Genomic DNA, 14,375 nt, shown 5'->3' on the forward strand with positions numbered 1-14,375 from the left:
GAAGCCTGGTGCTGGGGGATTCTGCCAGCACATGTGAAATGTCTCATGCAGTGGGCCTGCAGGTCCCTGGGGGCAGGGGTGGGGCTCGAAGAGAAGTGGGCAGGAAGCAATCACCAAGTGTCAGAGGTTGGACAGCTGATTCTGGTATGGTATTTGGAACGCCTCCTTCTGTTAAACTCAGCCCGAGGGGCATGGCTTGGCCTTCCTGGTACAGGACTCTCTTTTGCTTTAAGAGCCGAGGCTCTGGCTTCCTAAAGGGCCAGAGGGCCATTTCCAACTTTCATTTTCTGTGTGTCTCTGTGTCTTTTCTCTGTCACCAGCCACCCAACCTAGGAGGTGGTCCAAATACTGTCTTCTGAGGCACTAGAGGGGCAGAGGCAGGGGTGGAAGGCAAAGATGGGTATTTAACCATCCATGACTGTGTTCAACTTTGTTCAGATCTCACACCTCGCAGAAAGGTCAACGGTTAAAGGTGAATTCTCTGGCAAGGGAGGAGGAACAGAGAGAAATCCTCCCTTTGTTAACCATTAACCTATGTTAATGTCTTCAGCGAAGGGCCCTTATCTGGGGGTCCAATGGCCCTTCTCCACCCTTTGTCCAAGCCTGTACATTTTCCACAGGAATTCCTGCTTCCATGTTGGGGCAACACCTGGAAAGGCGACTCTGAAGGGTCACCGGGGAGGTCACATCGGCACTTCCTCCTTGTAGGTAGGAATCAGTGTGCTTTGGTTAAAGAATTCAAAGTAGACTTTGGGCAACTGAGAAATGTGCAGAGCTGCTTCTCAGTCCTGACCTTCCATTATGGCTCTGTCTCGGCTTGGGGCTTCCAGCAGCCTTAGGGGACACGGAGAGAGGGAGGAGGAGGGAGAGGAAAACAGCTATCTAGAACTGGCCAGAAACTAACAAGTGTGTTTTTTAAACACAATACTTTCCCCCATTGCTCTGACCGGCTTTCATGTACCTCTCAGGAGCCACAAAAACCCATCTAGTCATTCAGCAAACATTAACTGGGGCTCAGCTTGGCTCTTGTCCCAGTGCTGGATGCTGGGCAGGGAAAAGGCTGGTGGTTAGAGGTAACAAAGATGAATCAGACTCAGTCCAAGGAACTGGAATTGGGTTAAGACACACAGCACAGGCAGTGCGGCTGAGGCAGGGGCTGAAGGGACCCCCAGAGCCCAGCCTTTTCCCAGTGGGACGCAGACAGCCATCCGCCATTGCTAGTTAATGGAAAAGCCAGCAAGCACTACCTGTCCAGGACCACATGCCCAGTGAGTAGGGGATGCTGGAGTTCAGAGGAGAAAGAAAGGGCATTTGGCTGCATGGTCAGAGACAGCTTTAGAGGAGGTGAGATTTGAGCTTGGACTAAAAAGCTGTCTGGACAGGGGTGAGAGCAGCAGGCACCTGAGCAGAGCCAGGTGAGTAGAGCATATGCTGGGGATGACAGGCGATGAAGGTGCCGGTGGTGGTGACATATGGATAAGGGGTTACTGTGGAGGGGAAGTCGGGGAGCAGGCTGGAAGGGAAGGTGAGGAAGGCCGGCAAGAGGCCCGCAGTACCCCAGCAAGGAGCCAGGCTGTCACAGCAGGACGGCAGGGAGAGCAGGTCCCCACAGGGAGAGCGGCTTCCTTCTCTGGGGCTCCCCTCCCGTGAACAAAGGGCAGGAGTGACTGATAAACCCTTCTGACCAGGTGACACCGACAGGATCTTACGAACTGGATATTCTTCCCGGACATCTAACTTAATCCCACATCTTTTCCTTATGATTTCACTTCCAATCTTTTGTTTTTCCCTCCTTTGTAAAGCGCAGAGAGGGGCATGTGCCTGGTGGTGGAGTGAGGATTAGAGGACGGTCGTGGGCAGCACAGGGGCCACGTGGGACGTGGTGGCCACGGGTGCAGTGAGAGAAGGAACGAGACCTAAATTCTCAGGACAGGGGACAGCGGCCCGGGTGTCACAGGAGTGGGAGGGAAGCGTCTCCCGCACTTCCTGGCTTCCCTCGCCCTTGTCCTCCGAGAGGAAGAAAGTAAAAGGAACCTGGCCAAGGTCACAGGCTTCCCCGATTCTTGGTGAGGACCTCCAAGTGCTGCTGAAAAGAAAGAACAAACACTCCTCCCCGGGGCGGTCGCTGGGTGCCGGGCAGCAGAAGGACTCTCGGATGTGGCCTTTCCTACTAGTGGGAAGTAGCCAGGAACAGGCGGCCAGCCCTGACCGAGACACAGATAGCAACCCCCGCAATGCTAGCCCTGCTGCCACCCGGACCCCGTCTCCCTGGCAGCTGCGGCCACCCTGAGCCGGGGTGCTCGCGGCCTGTGGGCCGGCACTGGGCCCTGTGTCGGGGGGCTCCCGTGCCTCTGGGGGCTGATTCCCTTCTCCCCACTCTCAGCATTATGGTGTCATTACTGGAGAGTCCAGTTTTGTCTTCACATCCTGATAAGACCGCGCCTGTGGGCAGGGGACCAACCCAGACTTCGGCTCGGTCCAGCTCGGGTAGGTGGGCCCCGGTGGGCGGTTGGGGATGGGAGCCAGAGAGCAACTCATCCGGTGCTCAGCACGGTTGCCTCCTCCAAGCTTTAATCTCTTTGAGGACAGGAACCACGCCTTCCCTCTTCCCCACAAGGGCCCAGCCTCGTGTGGAGAGAACCAGAGGCACCTACAGGGAGCCTGCCTGCCCGCCCGCCTGCCTGCCACAGAGAGAAGGTGCAGCCCCACCGAGGAGGTGGTTGAGAGGAGCCCCTGGGAGCATTTTGTAAAGCCTCTGAAGGAGGAGGAGGAGGAGGAGGAGGAGGAGGAGGAGGAGGAGGAGGAGGAGGAGGAGGAGGGAAAATCCAGGGCCGGAATAGGTGAAGCAGAGGAGAGGACCCAAGTGATTGGCCAAGTTGCTTGCATGATAGTGCTTGCCTGAGAGCAGGGATGTTGGAAAGATAAGAGAATTAATTCACTGCCCTAGGCCTGCAATTATTGTGATCTGATCATGTGGCATCTTGAGATGGGAGAAGGCTAATACAGCCCCTGCTGGAAATGCTGCCTTAGCATGAAAATGCTCCCACCGTTAGCACTGGGGCAAGCAGGGCTTCCAGGGCCCACTGGAAGAGCTAATCTTAGATGTAGATTAGATGGTCCAACATGCGGAGTTATTTGTTTTGGGTCATCTGGTCGACTCCAGACAGTAACTAACATTAACGGAGAGTTTAATTCCCACAGTCCTGTGATGAAAGATACAAGCACGCACACACAAAAATAGTGCTTTTAGTTTGTCTTCTGCAAAAACATAGGTAATCAACGGATGTCTGTTCGTTAACTTTTTGAACCCTTCCCGGGACCATTTAAAAATTGTGTATAACTGTTCGAAATGTGGTTTCCATGTTAAGAAGGAAAGTAAAGGCACAGCCCTTTTAATAAGTAAAAGCAATTTCTGACATCTTTGGAAGAGCTTTGGTTGTGAATAACCTTACGGCCTTTTCTGCGGAGTAATTAATACAGATACTTTTCGTTTCCAAACTGTACATGGCAATTCATCCATGTATGGTAGAAATCAATTTAGTGGGTCATGACTGCGTTTTAAAAAAATGAAATAAAATAGTGCTAGAGTGCATAGCCCATACTATTGTTTTCTGGAAGTTTTGTGTATCTGAGTAAGGAAGTAAGTGGACTTCTGACGGAACACAAGAGGTAAAGACTGAGCCCACAGTGTGATTCCCCAAGAGCAATGTCTTCTGGACTAGAACAGAGTCCGTTAAAGGGACGGTAGGCAGACAAAGATGCAGCCTTTTCCCCACCCTTTGTGCTGTGATCATAAAAGAGAATGAAACAGCCTTCTCAGGGCTGCAGGAAGCCACAGTCATGGGGAGGAGACAGTCCCTCTTGACCTTGATTGCTGACTTAGTGAGCTCTTAAGAGTCAACAGCAGCAAAGAGAGGCCCACCGCCCACAACAGAGATGGGTCAAGAATACCTTAAACCTGTGAATCAGGCCTGGGGCTTTTGCTCTTGGATGTGAGAGAAAACAAAACAAAACAAAACAAAACCAAAGACAAGGTTTAGCTAGTGATTGAAAGAGTTAAAGTCTAAAGAGAAAAGAAACTTCATATGTATCCAGGTGTTTATGAAAATGTTTTTGTATTAGGTTATAGCTTTACTTAGACACAAAACAATTGGAATAAGTACATGTTTTGCTTATTTAAAAAAAAAACTTATTTTTCTAGAAAAGGCAATATTGAAAGGAATGTCTGCTAAGCAGGAATTAGTCAAGTTATTTTGGGGGGGGAGTGATGGGGGTGGGCTGCGGGGGACAGCATTCCAGGCAGGAGGAGAAATATGTGCAGAGAGAGCACGTGTGCCTAGGGACCCTCCGGGGAGCTCAGCCCGGCCGGGCTCGCACGGGGCAGTGGGAGAGGAGTCTGGAGAGAGGGCAGCAGCTGGTCACGAAGGGCTCTGTGCAGGGCGAGATGGGGCGAACCGGGGAGAAGGACAGGGTTGCGAGGAGAAGAGTTCAGTTTGGGGATGGGGTGGAAATGTCGGTGGGTGACCGGATAGATGGTCTGGAGAGCATGAGAGAAAGCCAACATGGAGATTCTCTGGAAACCATCAGTTTGTGGATGGTAATTGAGGCCACAGAAGCAGAGGAGATGGCCCTGTACTGACGGAGGGAGAGGACAGTGGACCAAGACAGGGCCTTGAGAAACACATTTAAGGTCAACAGAGAAAGAAAACCCAGGGAAAGGATTGAGAAGTAGCCAGAGGCAGAAGAAAAGCCGGGAGAGTGTGGTGACACAGGAGCCAGAGGGAGGTTACTTGAAGATCACAGGGCCTGGCGCTCAGGGCCAGCACTGGGGCCAAGGGAACACCCAGTGGCCTCTCTGTGGAGAATGGGGTGTTGTCGCTGGGCAGGGACTGCCCCTCCTCTGGGCAGGAGGAAAGGGGAAGCTTGTTACAGGGACGTTCAGGCCCTCAGTGCAGCAAGTCCAGGGATTTCTCAAATGCTGACTACAATTTTCTGAGGGTAAGAGATAAAAAGATGGGATAAGAGATTTGAGGGGAACGAGAAATTTGAAATAGTGTCCAGGAAGAAGGAAAGACTGATTTCAAGACGGTGGGTGGACTATCCTACTAATTCATGCTAAATAAATAGCAATAATATGAAAAAAAAATACAACACAAACCCTCAGAGGACCAGAGATCTAGGAAATCTCTCTTAGAGATTCTTCTGGAAACAGGCCAGAAGCCACAGCAGTAAAATGGGGTAATATCTAGCTTAAATGCAGAATCCATTTATCCAGCAGGCACTGTACACCCACTATGTGCCAGACACTGTTCTAGGCACCGGGTTCTGCTGCAAAAGAGGTGTACAAACTGAGAACAGGAAAAAGGGGCACGAGGAGAATGCAGAAAGACTACTGGGGCTCCCTGGAGAGTAGAGACCATAAATTCGTAGAGGCGCTGATCTGAACAATTTACGACTTTTCTTCAGCCACTTAAGTGTACGAGCAGGATTGGCTTGACCTCAATTTGGAGTTTTGCTGGATGGGGACAATGGAAAGGCAATGAGGCAAGAGGTGTGATGATATTAGAAAGAAAGCAATTCACTCAGTTATTTTAGAGCTGGACTTGCAAATCACACATGTGATCTAATTAGACTAACTGGTCAGCAGCCATCGTGGGGACAGAACTAACACCTGCATCATAGATTCACAGTGTTTTGGTTTTTTTTTTAATTTAATTTTTAAAAATATTTTTTGAGGTGGGGAGGTAAATAGGTTTATTTATTTATCTTTTCTAAAACTAAATTTTATTGATTTCTTACTGTATTCTTTTATTATTATTTTTGGCAGGGGGGAGGTAATTAGGTTTTATTATTTATTTTTAGAGGAGGTACTGGGGATTGAACCCAGGACCTTGTGCATGTTACACATGCACTCTACCGCTTGAGCAACACCCCTCCCCCTACCTTTTTTTTTTTTTTAAACTGGAGGTACTGGGGAATTGAACCTAGGACCTCATGCATGCTAAGCACATGTTCTACCACTGAGTTATACCCTCCATCCACTTTTTAAAATATAGGTTAACCATGTTTTAAAACAGACCTTCTCAAACTTTAATGTGCATAGGGATCTTGTTAAAAATCAGGTGCTGACTCAGTAGGGCTAGGAGGGGCCAGAGATTCTGCATCTCTCATCAGCGCTTTCAAGATGGCGCTGCTAGTCCACAGGCCACTCTTGGGATAGAAAGGTTTTGAAAGGTTTAGCTCTACTTTTGGGAAGTGTGCTTTTGCAATATGGTACAGCTTATCAGTGGGGCACTGGAGCTGGCTGACTGTTACATTTTCAGGAATTCTTCTAGGTGACTGACATCCTGTTGATAGCTTGAAATTGGCCATAATGGGAGTTTTTATACTATGGACATGCCCAAATGCTATTGATCAGGGCTGGCTTTCCTGCTTCCCTTTGGAGAGCTGGTTGTTATAAACATTTACCAGCACATCAGTGCTAGATACTAGCTGTTAACGGTGAAGCACGTATGGGCTTCGGCGTGACGGGTCACACCGTGCTCCGTTCATCCCTTGATGAAGAGGCCACCAGCCCTGGTGCTATACTAAACAAGGAGCTGGCTGGAAGGCATTACAGGGACCGAGCATCTCTGGAGCCTCAGAGTACCCAACAGAAGCACATATTTGATGTCACCCTACCCGAGAAGCAGGTTTGTGGAAAGAGACAGAGGAACTGAGAGGCAGCTCTGAGCAAAGGGTGACTTGCGGGAAATTCTCAGCCCCCTCGCACTGTGTTTCTCTGGCTCTCTCTGGGCAGCAGGCTGACTCTGGAGTGGGTGTGCCAAGCTGCCCTTTCAAGGTCCTGGGCTGCACTAGCAGGCTGATACTTTATCTGGAGTTGCAAAATGTGAAAAGTGATTTTCAGCCATGGCAGAGGGGAACAGATTAACTTCCACAATATCTGCTTTACTTACTGGCCTTTAAAATTGAGGCACTTAAAAAATTTTTTATATATATATACATATATATATATGCACACATAAACATATATAGATAGATTGATAGATTTAATTTGGTCAAAGAAAACCAGATGAATGCCATTTGCTGACAGTTTGGGGAGGAAAATGAAATCCTTCTGCTCAAAAAGGACACCTCCTATTTTCTGACCTGTAGGTCATGCAGTTTTAATTTCCTCTCTCTCTTTCTCTCTTTTTAAATTTCATGAACCTGCTTAAGGCCACAAAGACTCTCCTGAATCCCTCAGCTGCCCGGCAGATGAACGGCTGCCAGCTTTGCTCAGGTTACTAAGGGTCTGTGTCACACCGAGGTTCCCCAGCCCTGCCTGAATGCACTTGCCAGTCTGCCTGCTGGATGACACAGAGGGGCTCTAAGTGGCTTCCGAGGAAGGCGGCTGGAGAGGAGAGCAGACCCAGAGCTGCTCCAGCCCCTAGAAGGGCAGCTCCTGGGGAATGAGTCTGGTGCTACCGGTCTGGTTCATGTGAGCTGAGGCCGGCCAGGGGTCCCAGAGATGCAGGGGAAAGGCTGTGCTATGAGCGAGGTTCAGCAAGGGAAAAGCTTTTCTCCCTTCAGCCAGCTTCCCAGCACAATGAGGTTGAAGCCCCAGTAAAGGGCAGAGCTGCTTGCTCCGCATCTCCACGGCATGATGACCTGCTGTCCACAATCGGGGGACTTTATGATGGGGGTGGAGAGGTGGTGCACACATCTCTGTGCACGTGGGAGTCGAGGGAGTGGGGCGCAGCTTACTGCAGCTTCCAAAGACCACACCTCTTTCCCTTTGAGGGAAGAAGGGGCCACGGAAGGGGGCTGGTCCTCAGAGACGGCCGCCTCCATGGCCGGATCAGGCACCTCTCTATCTCTAGCCAACTCCTCCTCTCCCTCTCGCATCCATTCTGTTCCTTTGCCAATTATCACACAAGCACCGTGGGAAGGCACAAAGCTAGGGCTGGGGAGATAGAGATGAGGACAATCTGTCTGTATCCTCTTAGTGCAGGAACAGAGGAACTGAACGGGATAGGGAAGAAGAGAGGGAAAAGCTTAAGGGCTAAACCCAAATATCTAAAAGACCCCAAGGATCTGCAGGGAATTGGGACCATGTGATAATGTCAGGCATTTCCAGCCCTGCCAAAAACGCTTTGACTCTAAGTGGTGCTGGTCCTGATTCCTGCCCCAGGGTTGTAAGTTTCTCCTCCCTGGATCCTGTCTCCAGCTAGACACCTGGAACAGGGATGGAGAAGTTCACGAGAAAGAATCATAGTCTTGCAAGGATTCAGGCAGGCAAGAGTGGGAGAGCCTGCAGCCAGGATCTGGTGCACCCCCCACAGAGTTCCCGCTGACCTCAGAAAACTGGGAAGAGGCCTGTGGAGCAGTCATCCTCAGGTATAAAAGCCGGACGAGAGCCATCACTAACAGTACAGATATCTGGAATGCAGGGGTGCTTTGGAAAAAAGGATAGGCAGGCTGCACTGTAATTGTGTGGAGATGGCGGGATGGTAATTGCGTGCACACACGTGTGTGTGTGTATACCTGCTTGCCTGGGGCCAGGCTCACCCATCATCTAAGGATGTCTCTGACTGCTCTGTGGATGCGAGAAGCCACCCCAGGCCCCAGTTGCTGGTCCCTCTCAGAGGCAAGAGTGCAAAGGCAAAAGGCAGCATAAGACAAAGTTGTCTAGGGGGTCACACCAGCCCTGCCTGCTTCCCACTTGCTCTCTCCCAGGTTGGCAGAGCCCACTGATGCTCCAGCACAGCAGAAGGTGTGCTGCCTCAGCACTTGGTGTCCAAGGGCTGCTGAAAACCTTAGGGACACCAAGGTGTCCCTTCCCTGGGAGAAGACGTCCTTCTGGAAACCACTTATACAACACAGTTGTGTAACCACAGCATTTCTGTATGCACTGTTCCATGTAGGAGGGGTCAGTTCCCCTGGGAACTCCCTTCCACACTGGGCTTCCCAATACCAGAAGCTTCCAGCATGATGGCAATCAGAGTAGTAATTAAAAAAAAAACAAACAGTTAAAACAAACACAAGCCTCTCCTGCCAGAGAAGCTCCACACCAACAGTTGCCAGTCACTGCCAAGTCAGGCTAGAAGCGTGAGGCTACCTGTACCTGTCCCGGATCCCACAACGTCCCGGCTCGGTGACTCGGCCATGGCATCCGCCAGCCGCTCCCGCAGGCCCTCTTCCGTGTGCTCCATGGAGGACATGTGTCGCAGCCCAAAGCCCTCGGGCCAGCTCCCGCACACCTCCAGCAGGGTCACGCTCCGGTCAAAGGTACCTGCAGCACAGAGGGGACATCCGATGCTGAGTCCACCTTGCAGAGAGCAGTCGGTTCCCCACATCTGCCCCCCACCAACTCCCCGCCCCGCCCGGGGTCCATGTCTGCTCTTCCACAGGGTGGATGAAGGAGGGGACACCATGAAACACGTATGCGCAGGGCAGAGCGAAACAGCTCGTGCCACTGGATCAGAGTGTGTAGACCTCCACATCCATGTCGTGGGCTAGTGGTTTATTCAGCTGTTTTCAGAGGCACTACAGGGTTTCTCTGAAGTCTTCAGAGACTGCTTCAGGAACTAGGTCAAGGGCAGGGAACTTCTTTTCCAAGTTCATCCTAAACCCCTCTTTTTTTCTCTGCTTGATACAATAAGGCTTCACCCAAAGATTCATATGAAAAAGGGGTTACATACACTTAACACACAAAAGCCTTCTAAGACACTGTGTCTCACCTATACCAAATCTCATTTTACATCTGAAGTTCAAAAGAGTTACGTCCCAAGATCCAACAGCAAGTTTGTGGCAGACTTGGTTCAAGAACTCAGATCTTCTAACAGCTCAGTCAAGAACTGTTTCTACTCTGCTGCGTACAGTCTCCCAGAGGCCCAAGGACATGCGCACCACTGGGGCACCATCCTGGGGACGGCAGCAATAGACGTGGGTGACAGCATCTTCAGTGAAGATCTCTCCTCAATCTGGAGCTGCTCCCCAACTCCAGAAAGTACATGGAGCTCCGCTGAACGCCAAGATTAGATTTTTACATGCAAGATCGCTTCAAAGACTAAATTTAAATTATTCTACTTTATTATATAGCAAGTCTTCTGTGAAAGCTTGTTTCATCCACCCTCTCTTGGAAGGCGATTATTGTCATGCTCTGTTGCTTTAAGCACATACCATTTCCCCAGCGATTAGGTAACTGAATCCACTGCATTTATTGGCCTTGGTTCCTGCCAGCACCAGGAAGATGGGGAAAAAAATGCAAATGCCAACGTTTCCCGAAGTTAAAAGTACACCAACACACACTCCTTTTATCAGGCCTCGCTTCTCCTCTTTGATCAGCCGTCAGAAACTATCTTCCCTCGGCAGTCAGGACTGGGCAGCGTCAGCGCACACTCTCTGCCAATGACAGGTGGTAATAGAGAGGGTGCGAGCCCCGGCCCCGGCAGGCGGCCCTGCCTCTGATAATGGCCAAAGCATCGAGGTGATAACCGTTAGTAAACACTCCGACAGCCGGGGACTCCATACATCAGCAAAGAGGGCCAGATAATCCCGGGCTCTCCTGACCAGACAAAAGGCCCTCGGCTGGCCTGCTGGGATTTCTATGTGTGGCAAGGGTCAGTCCTGGCTCCTGAATGTCATCAGCCAAGTTTGGCTTTGATTTATCTCTTGCCTAATTGTAGGGTAGACTCCCGGTGCTGGGGGAATGGGCAGCGTCTATAAATGCGTCTCCCCACGAAGAGGCCCACCCTGAGAGTGGCTTGCGGGGGATCAGCTTGTCAGGTAGGGCCCAGGAACAGAAAGCTGCCTTATACTACCGTCTCCCTCCATCAGGTGGGGTCAGGAGGTGGCCCAGCGGGCCGGGCGCTGGGCAGTGCGGGTGGGGAGCTCTAAGGGGCAGCCCTCCCAGGGCCTGGGCTTCTAGTCTTGCCTCGGAGCCCACACTCAACCAGCACTGGCAACAACTCGGAGGTGCCCAGTCCTCAAGGACACGGAGGCACTGGTGACATAAGCTTAGGTTTTTCGCTTTTTAAAAAAATTTATCTATTTATCTTTTTGGGGGGGCGTAGGTAACTGGGTTCATTCATCTATTTATTTAATGGCAGTGCTGGGGATTGAACCCAGGACCTTGTGCATGCGAGGCACACACTCTACCACTGAGCTCTACTCTCCCCGCTCAGAGCTTAGCTTTTGGTTCCCCTACCCGCCCACTGAGAGATGCGAGCAAGTGCCTCCATCTCCTTTTCCCGTCTCTGTAGTGGAGCTAACACTCTGTCCGGTCTCAAAGGGGGGAAGAGACTGAGCGAGGGTCCTGCCAGGAGTCTGAGCGCTCCTCCTGAGCTGCCCCGATCCGAGTTGACTTCCCAGAGCTGCAGCGCCCCTGCTTCTCTGAAAGGTCTGCCTGGGAAGCCTAGGCTTAGTAATTTCCAGAAGAGAGGATTTGATGGTAAAACGTGCGCACGCTTCCTCCCCGCGCGCTCAGGGCTGGGGCGGCAGCTTTGTCTGTGGACAGGGATGTCTCAGAGCCTGGGGAAGGGAAGGAAATGATCTTTCCTTTCCTGCTTCACGAGAGCAGGGGGCTGCCTCCAGAAAGGCGCTCAGTCAAGGTTTGTACGTCCTGTGTTTAGGGGTCAGGGCAGGTAAGCTGATCTCAGGGCCACAGTGGGTATCAGAAGGAAAAGCAGAAGGAAAACAAAACACTCCAGCAAGATGTTATAGCAAGAGGGTGTAGGTAAGAGGCCTGGTCCACGAGAGATGGTAAAGGCCAGAGGAATACATCGTATTTTAAGGGACAAGCAACAGTGTTCGGAAGAAAAGGATCATGGGCTAGTGTTATCGGGGAGAAAGGAAACAGAAAGAGGCTCTGACACATATTAGCTGCACGTGTGTTAGCTCTGGGCAAGCTCTTTACCTTTCTGAGTCTCTGATTCCTCAGCCGTACAAACGGAACAACAACACAATCTTATAGGGGTGTTGAGAGGATGGCCTGAGATAAATTAAGAGCACCTGGCACCCAGGGCGTGCTTGGCGTGTAAGGACCGTGCCCGTGTACATGTTAAGAATAACAAACGTGTAGAGCTTTATACCACTTGAAGCATCGTCATAAACTTCGACTATCACAGTGGTCCTGAGAGGCACAGAGGGACCAACTGCAATTCATGGGAGAGGAGCTGGAAGCTCAGGGAGAGTAAGTCTCTCAGTGACAGATCTGGAACACAGGCTCCTAATTCTCAGCTTGGAGCTCATCCCCTCAGCTCTCACGCTGCCTCTCTCAGCTGCACCCGCAGCGGAGAACCGTTCCGGGGAGAAGTCACCTCTGTCCTTCCTAACTGGTTCTGAGAACTCCTGTCACCTTCCACCACCGCCTTTCCAAAGTCTTCCCCACCCCCACACCAGCCCAAGTTCCCTAGAGTTTCATGGGAACGCTGGTGAGCCATGCTGTCTGTTGGCGGCACACAGGAGAGAAAAAGGGTGATAGGATGTCTAGGCTGTTCTCCCTTAGCGTGGGCACCGCGAGAACGTTGTGGGTAGGAGGCTGGGGATACGAAAGGTGTTCAGCAAAGGAACATTCGATTGTTTCTAGTGTCCTGAGAGGTCCCAGAGGAGATACAATCAGTGGTCCTGCTCCTAGTGCTTCAGGGAGTCCCAGCAGAGGCTCGGCGATGCCCCCGTCCCATCCTGCCCTTCCAGCCCCACCAGACAGACGAGGACAGACGAGGGCAGCCTAGGCGCACACGGGCTCTCCTGGTCCCGGCGTGAGAGCAGGGCTGCAGGTGTGTGTGTGTCAGCAGGGGCTGGGGTTAGAGGCCAAGCCCCTGGAGAGTGAGGTCACCTCTGGGCTCTGAGGGAAACTGCACATCTTGTCAGCATGGTTGGCACGGCTATCATTCATCTGGCCAGCCCAGAGACACTCCGTCAGATGGGCTGGCCCTCTGAGCCCCATTACGGGGGAAAGGGTCACTTTCAAGGGGGAGAAGACACTTACGGCAGGCTGTTTGCAAAGCACGAAATATATGTACTTAGCTACAATGATCTTTTGCTGAAGCAATGCTCTGCTGTTTCCCCAGCCCTCTCACGTTTATTATTTAACTCCCACATTCATCAAATATTGATTACTGTCCACTGTGATATGAGTCAAGCACTGTGCTAAGGGGTAGGGATATAAAGTGAGCCAAAAAAAAAAATGCTCATGGCTCTTCCAAAACCCTGGGAAGCAGCAATTATCACCATTTTTTATTACAGATTCGTATTATACTGAGACTGAGCGAAGTGAGGCAACTTCAGGTCACTGGTTCTAAGTGTAACAGTCTTCCCCGATGCCTCCTGGGAACCTCTTCCTTCAGGGCCGCCTACCACCCTGCGATTCTCCGAATATATTTTCTAAGATTCAGTTCAAGTCTCATTTGCTCAATGAAATCTTGAGTGACTAAGTTAGAGTGAGCACTCTTCCACAGTCTGACTGTACAAAAGGTTCTTTACCTTTTGGGGTGAAGCTGATGAAAGCTATAAACTTACCCCTCAAAATGTGTCTGCCTACATTAAATGATGGAAGCCATTTCAGGGTGTTGATGGATGCCTCCGAAGCCCATCCCTGGATCCCAGATTAACTAGATCGGTCCCCTGTGTTCTTCCCACACTGCCTTATATTATTCTCGTGATCTGCTCTTCAACCTAGTTTAGAAGCTCCTTGAGGGCATGGATTCCTCCATAACCCATAAGTCTGTAATAAGCACTGGACTTGGTGCATTGCGATTGCTCAAAACATGTTTATTGACTGCTTATGATCATTGAGAAATTTGACAGTCCCTCTGGAGATGGAGCTAGGCAGAAGAAGGAGCTAAAATTAAATGAGAGGAAGGAAGAAGATTGTAAGTGAGCAGGAAACCGTGTCACAATATCACCCTCCTGCTGTCTGTGCACTGAGTTTAGCACAGAGATTCTGGGAACTGGAAGAACCAAAACAACCTGCCTTGAATGGCACCGAGAGCCAGCCTCATACAGGTGAGTGTCCCGAATCCTGCTTCCTAGGTTGGCATCCAGCGTTACACTCTCCCCAGAGGAGAAATGGGTCAGGCTCTTGGATTTCACAAACCCATTAGAGGCATGCTGTGACAGCTGGTGAGCCAGCCAGCTCGAGGGGAGGCTAGGGGACACGTGCTCTGTCTTTTGTACACCACTGTCGAGGGGCACGGAAGCCCAGGGGGCGGAGGCGGCCCAGGGGAGGTGGGATGTTCCCCTGAGCTGATAGTGTCTAATCACATCCTCGCTATTCACGAGACTGGGGCTCAGTCCCCGCTTTGCATCTGTTACTGTCAGCCCAGGGTTTGGACTTTGATGGGAGCCTGTTGATCAGATTTCCCGCCACCAGGGAGGTCAGGTACCAAGTG

At 51.0% G+C, this 14,375-nt stretch overlaps 1 protein-coding gene and 1 non-coding gene across 18 annotated transcripts in view; both read right to left on the reverse strand.

Moving 5' to 3' along the window:
* BCAS3 (BCAS3 microtubule associated cell migration factor) overlaps positions 1-14,375 on the reverse strand; it is a 480,755-nt gene that overhangs the window by 14,009 nt on the left and 452,371 nt on the right. For 13 of the 17 annotated variants that reach the window (XM_015247130.3, XM_015247132.3, XM_072940262.1 and 10 more), the window contains one exon: positions 9,107-9,274. In XM_015247130.3, coding sequence (XP_015102616.2) covers positions 9,107-9,274 — 168 coding nt within the window. Of the gene's footprint in view, positions 1-9,100; positions 9,275-14,375 lie in introns of all 17 variants that reach the window. The other 4 variants (XM_072940260.1, XM_072940266.1, XM_072940263.1 and 1 more) reach the window with 1 other exon arrangement.
* TRNAA-CGC (transfer RNA alanine (anticodon CGC)) lies at positions 11,088-11,161 on the reverse strand. The gene has a single exon. It is a non-coding gene; the product is annotated as a tRNA-Ala (tRNA).

Source organism: Vicugna pacos, chromosome 16 (genome assembly GCF_048564905.1).
Source record: "Vicugna pacos chromosome 16, VicPac4, whole genome shotgun sequence".
Taxonomy (NCBI): domain Eukaryota; kingdom Metazoa; phylum Chordata; class Mammalia; order Artiodactyla; family Camelidae; genus Vicugna; species Vicugna pacos.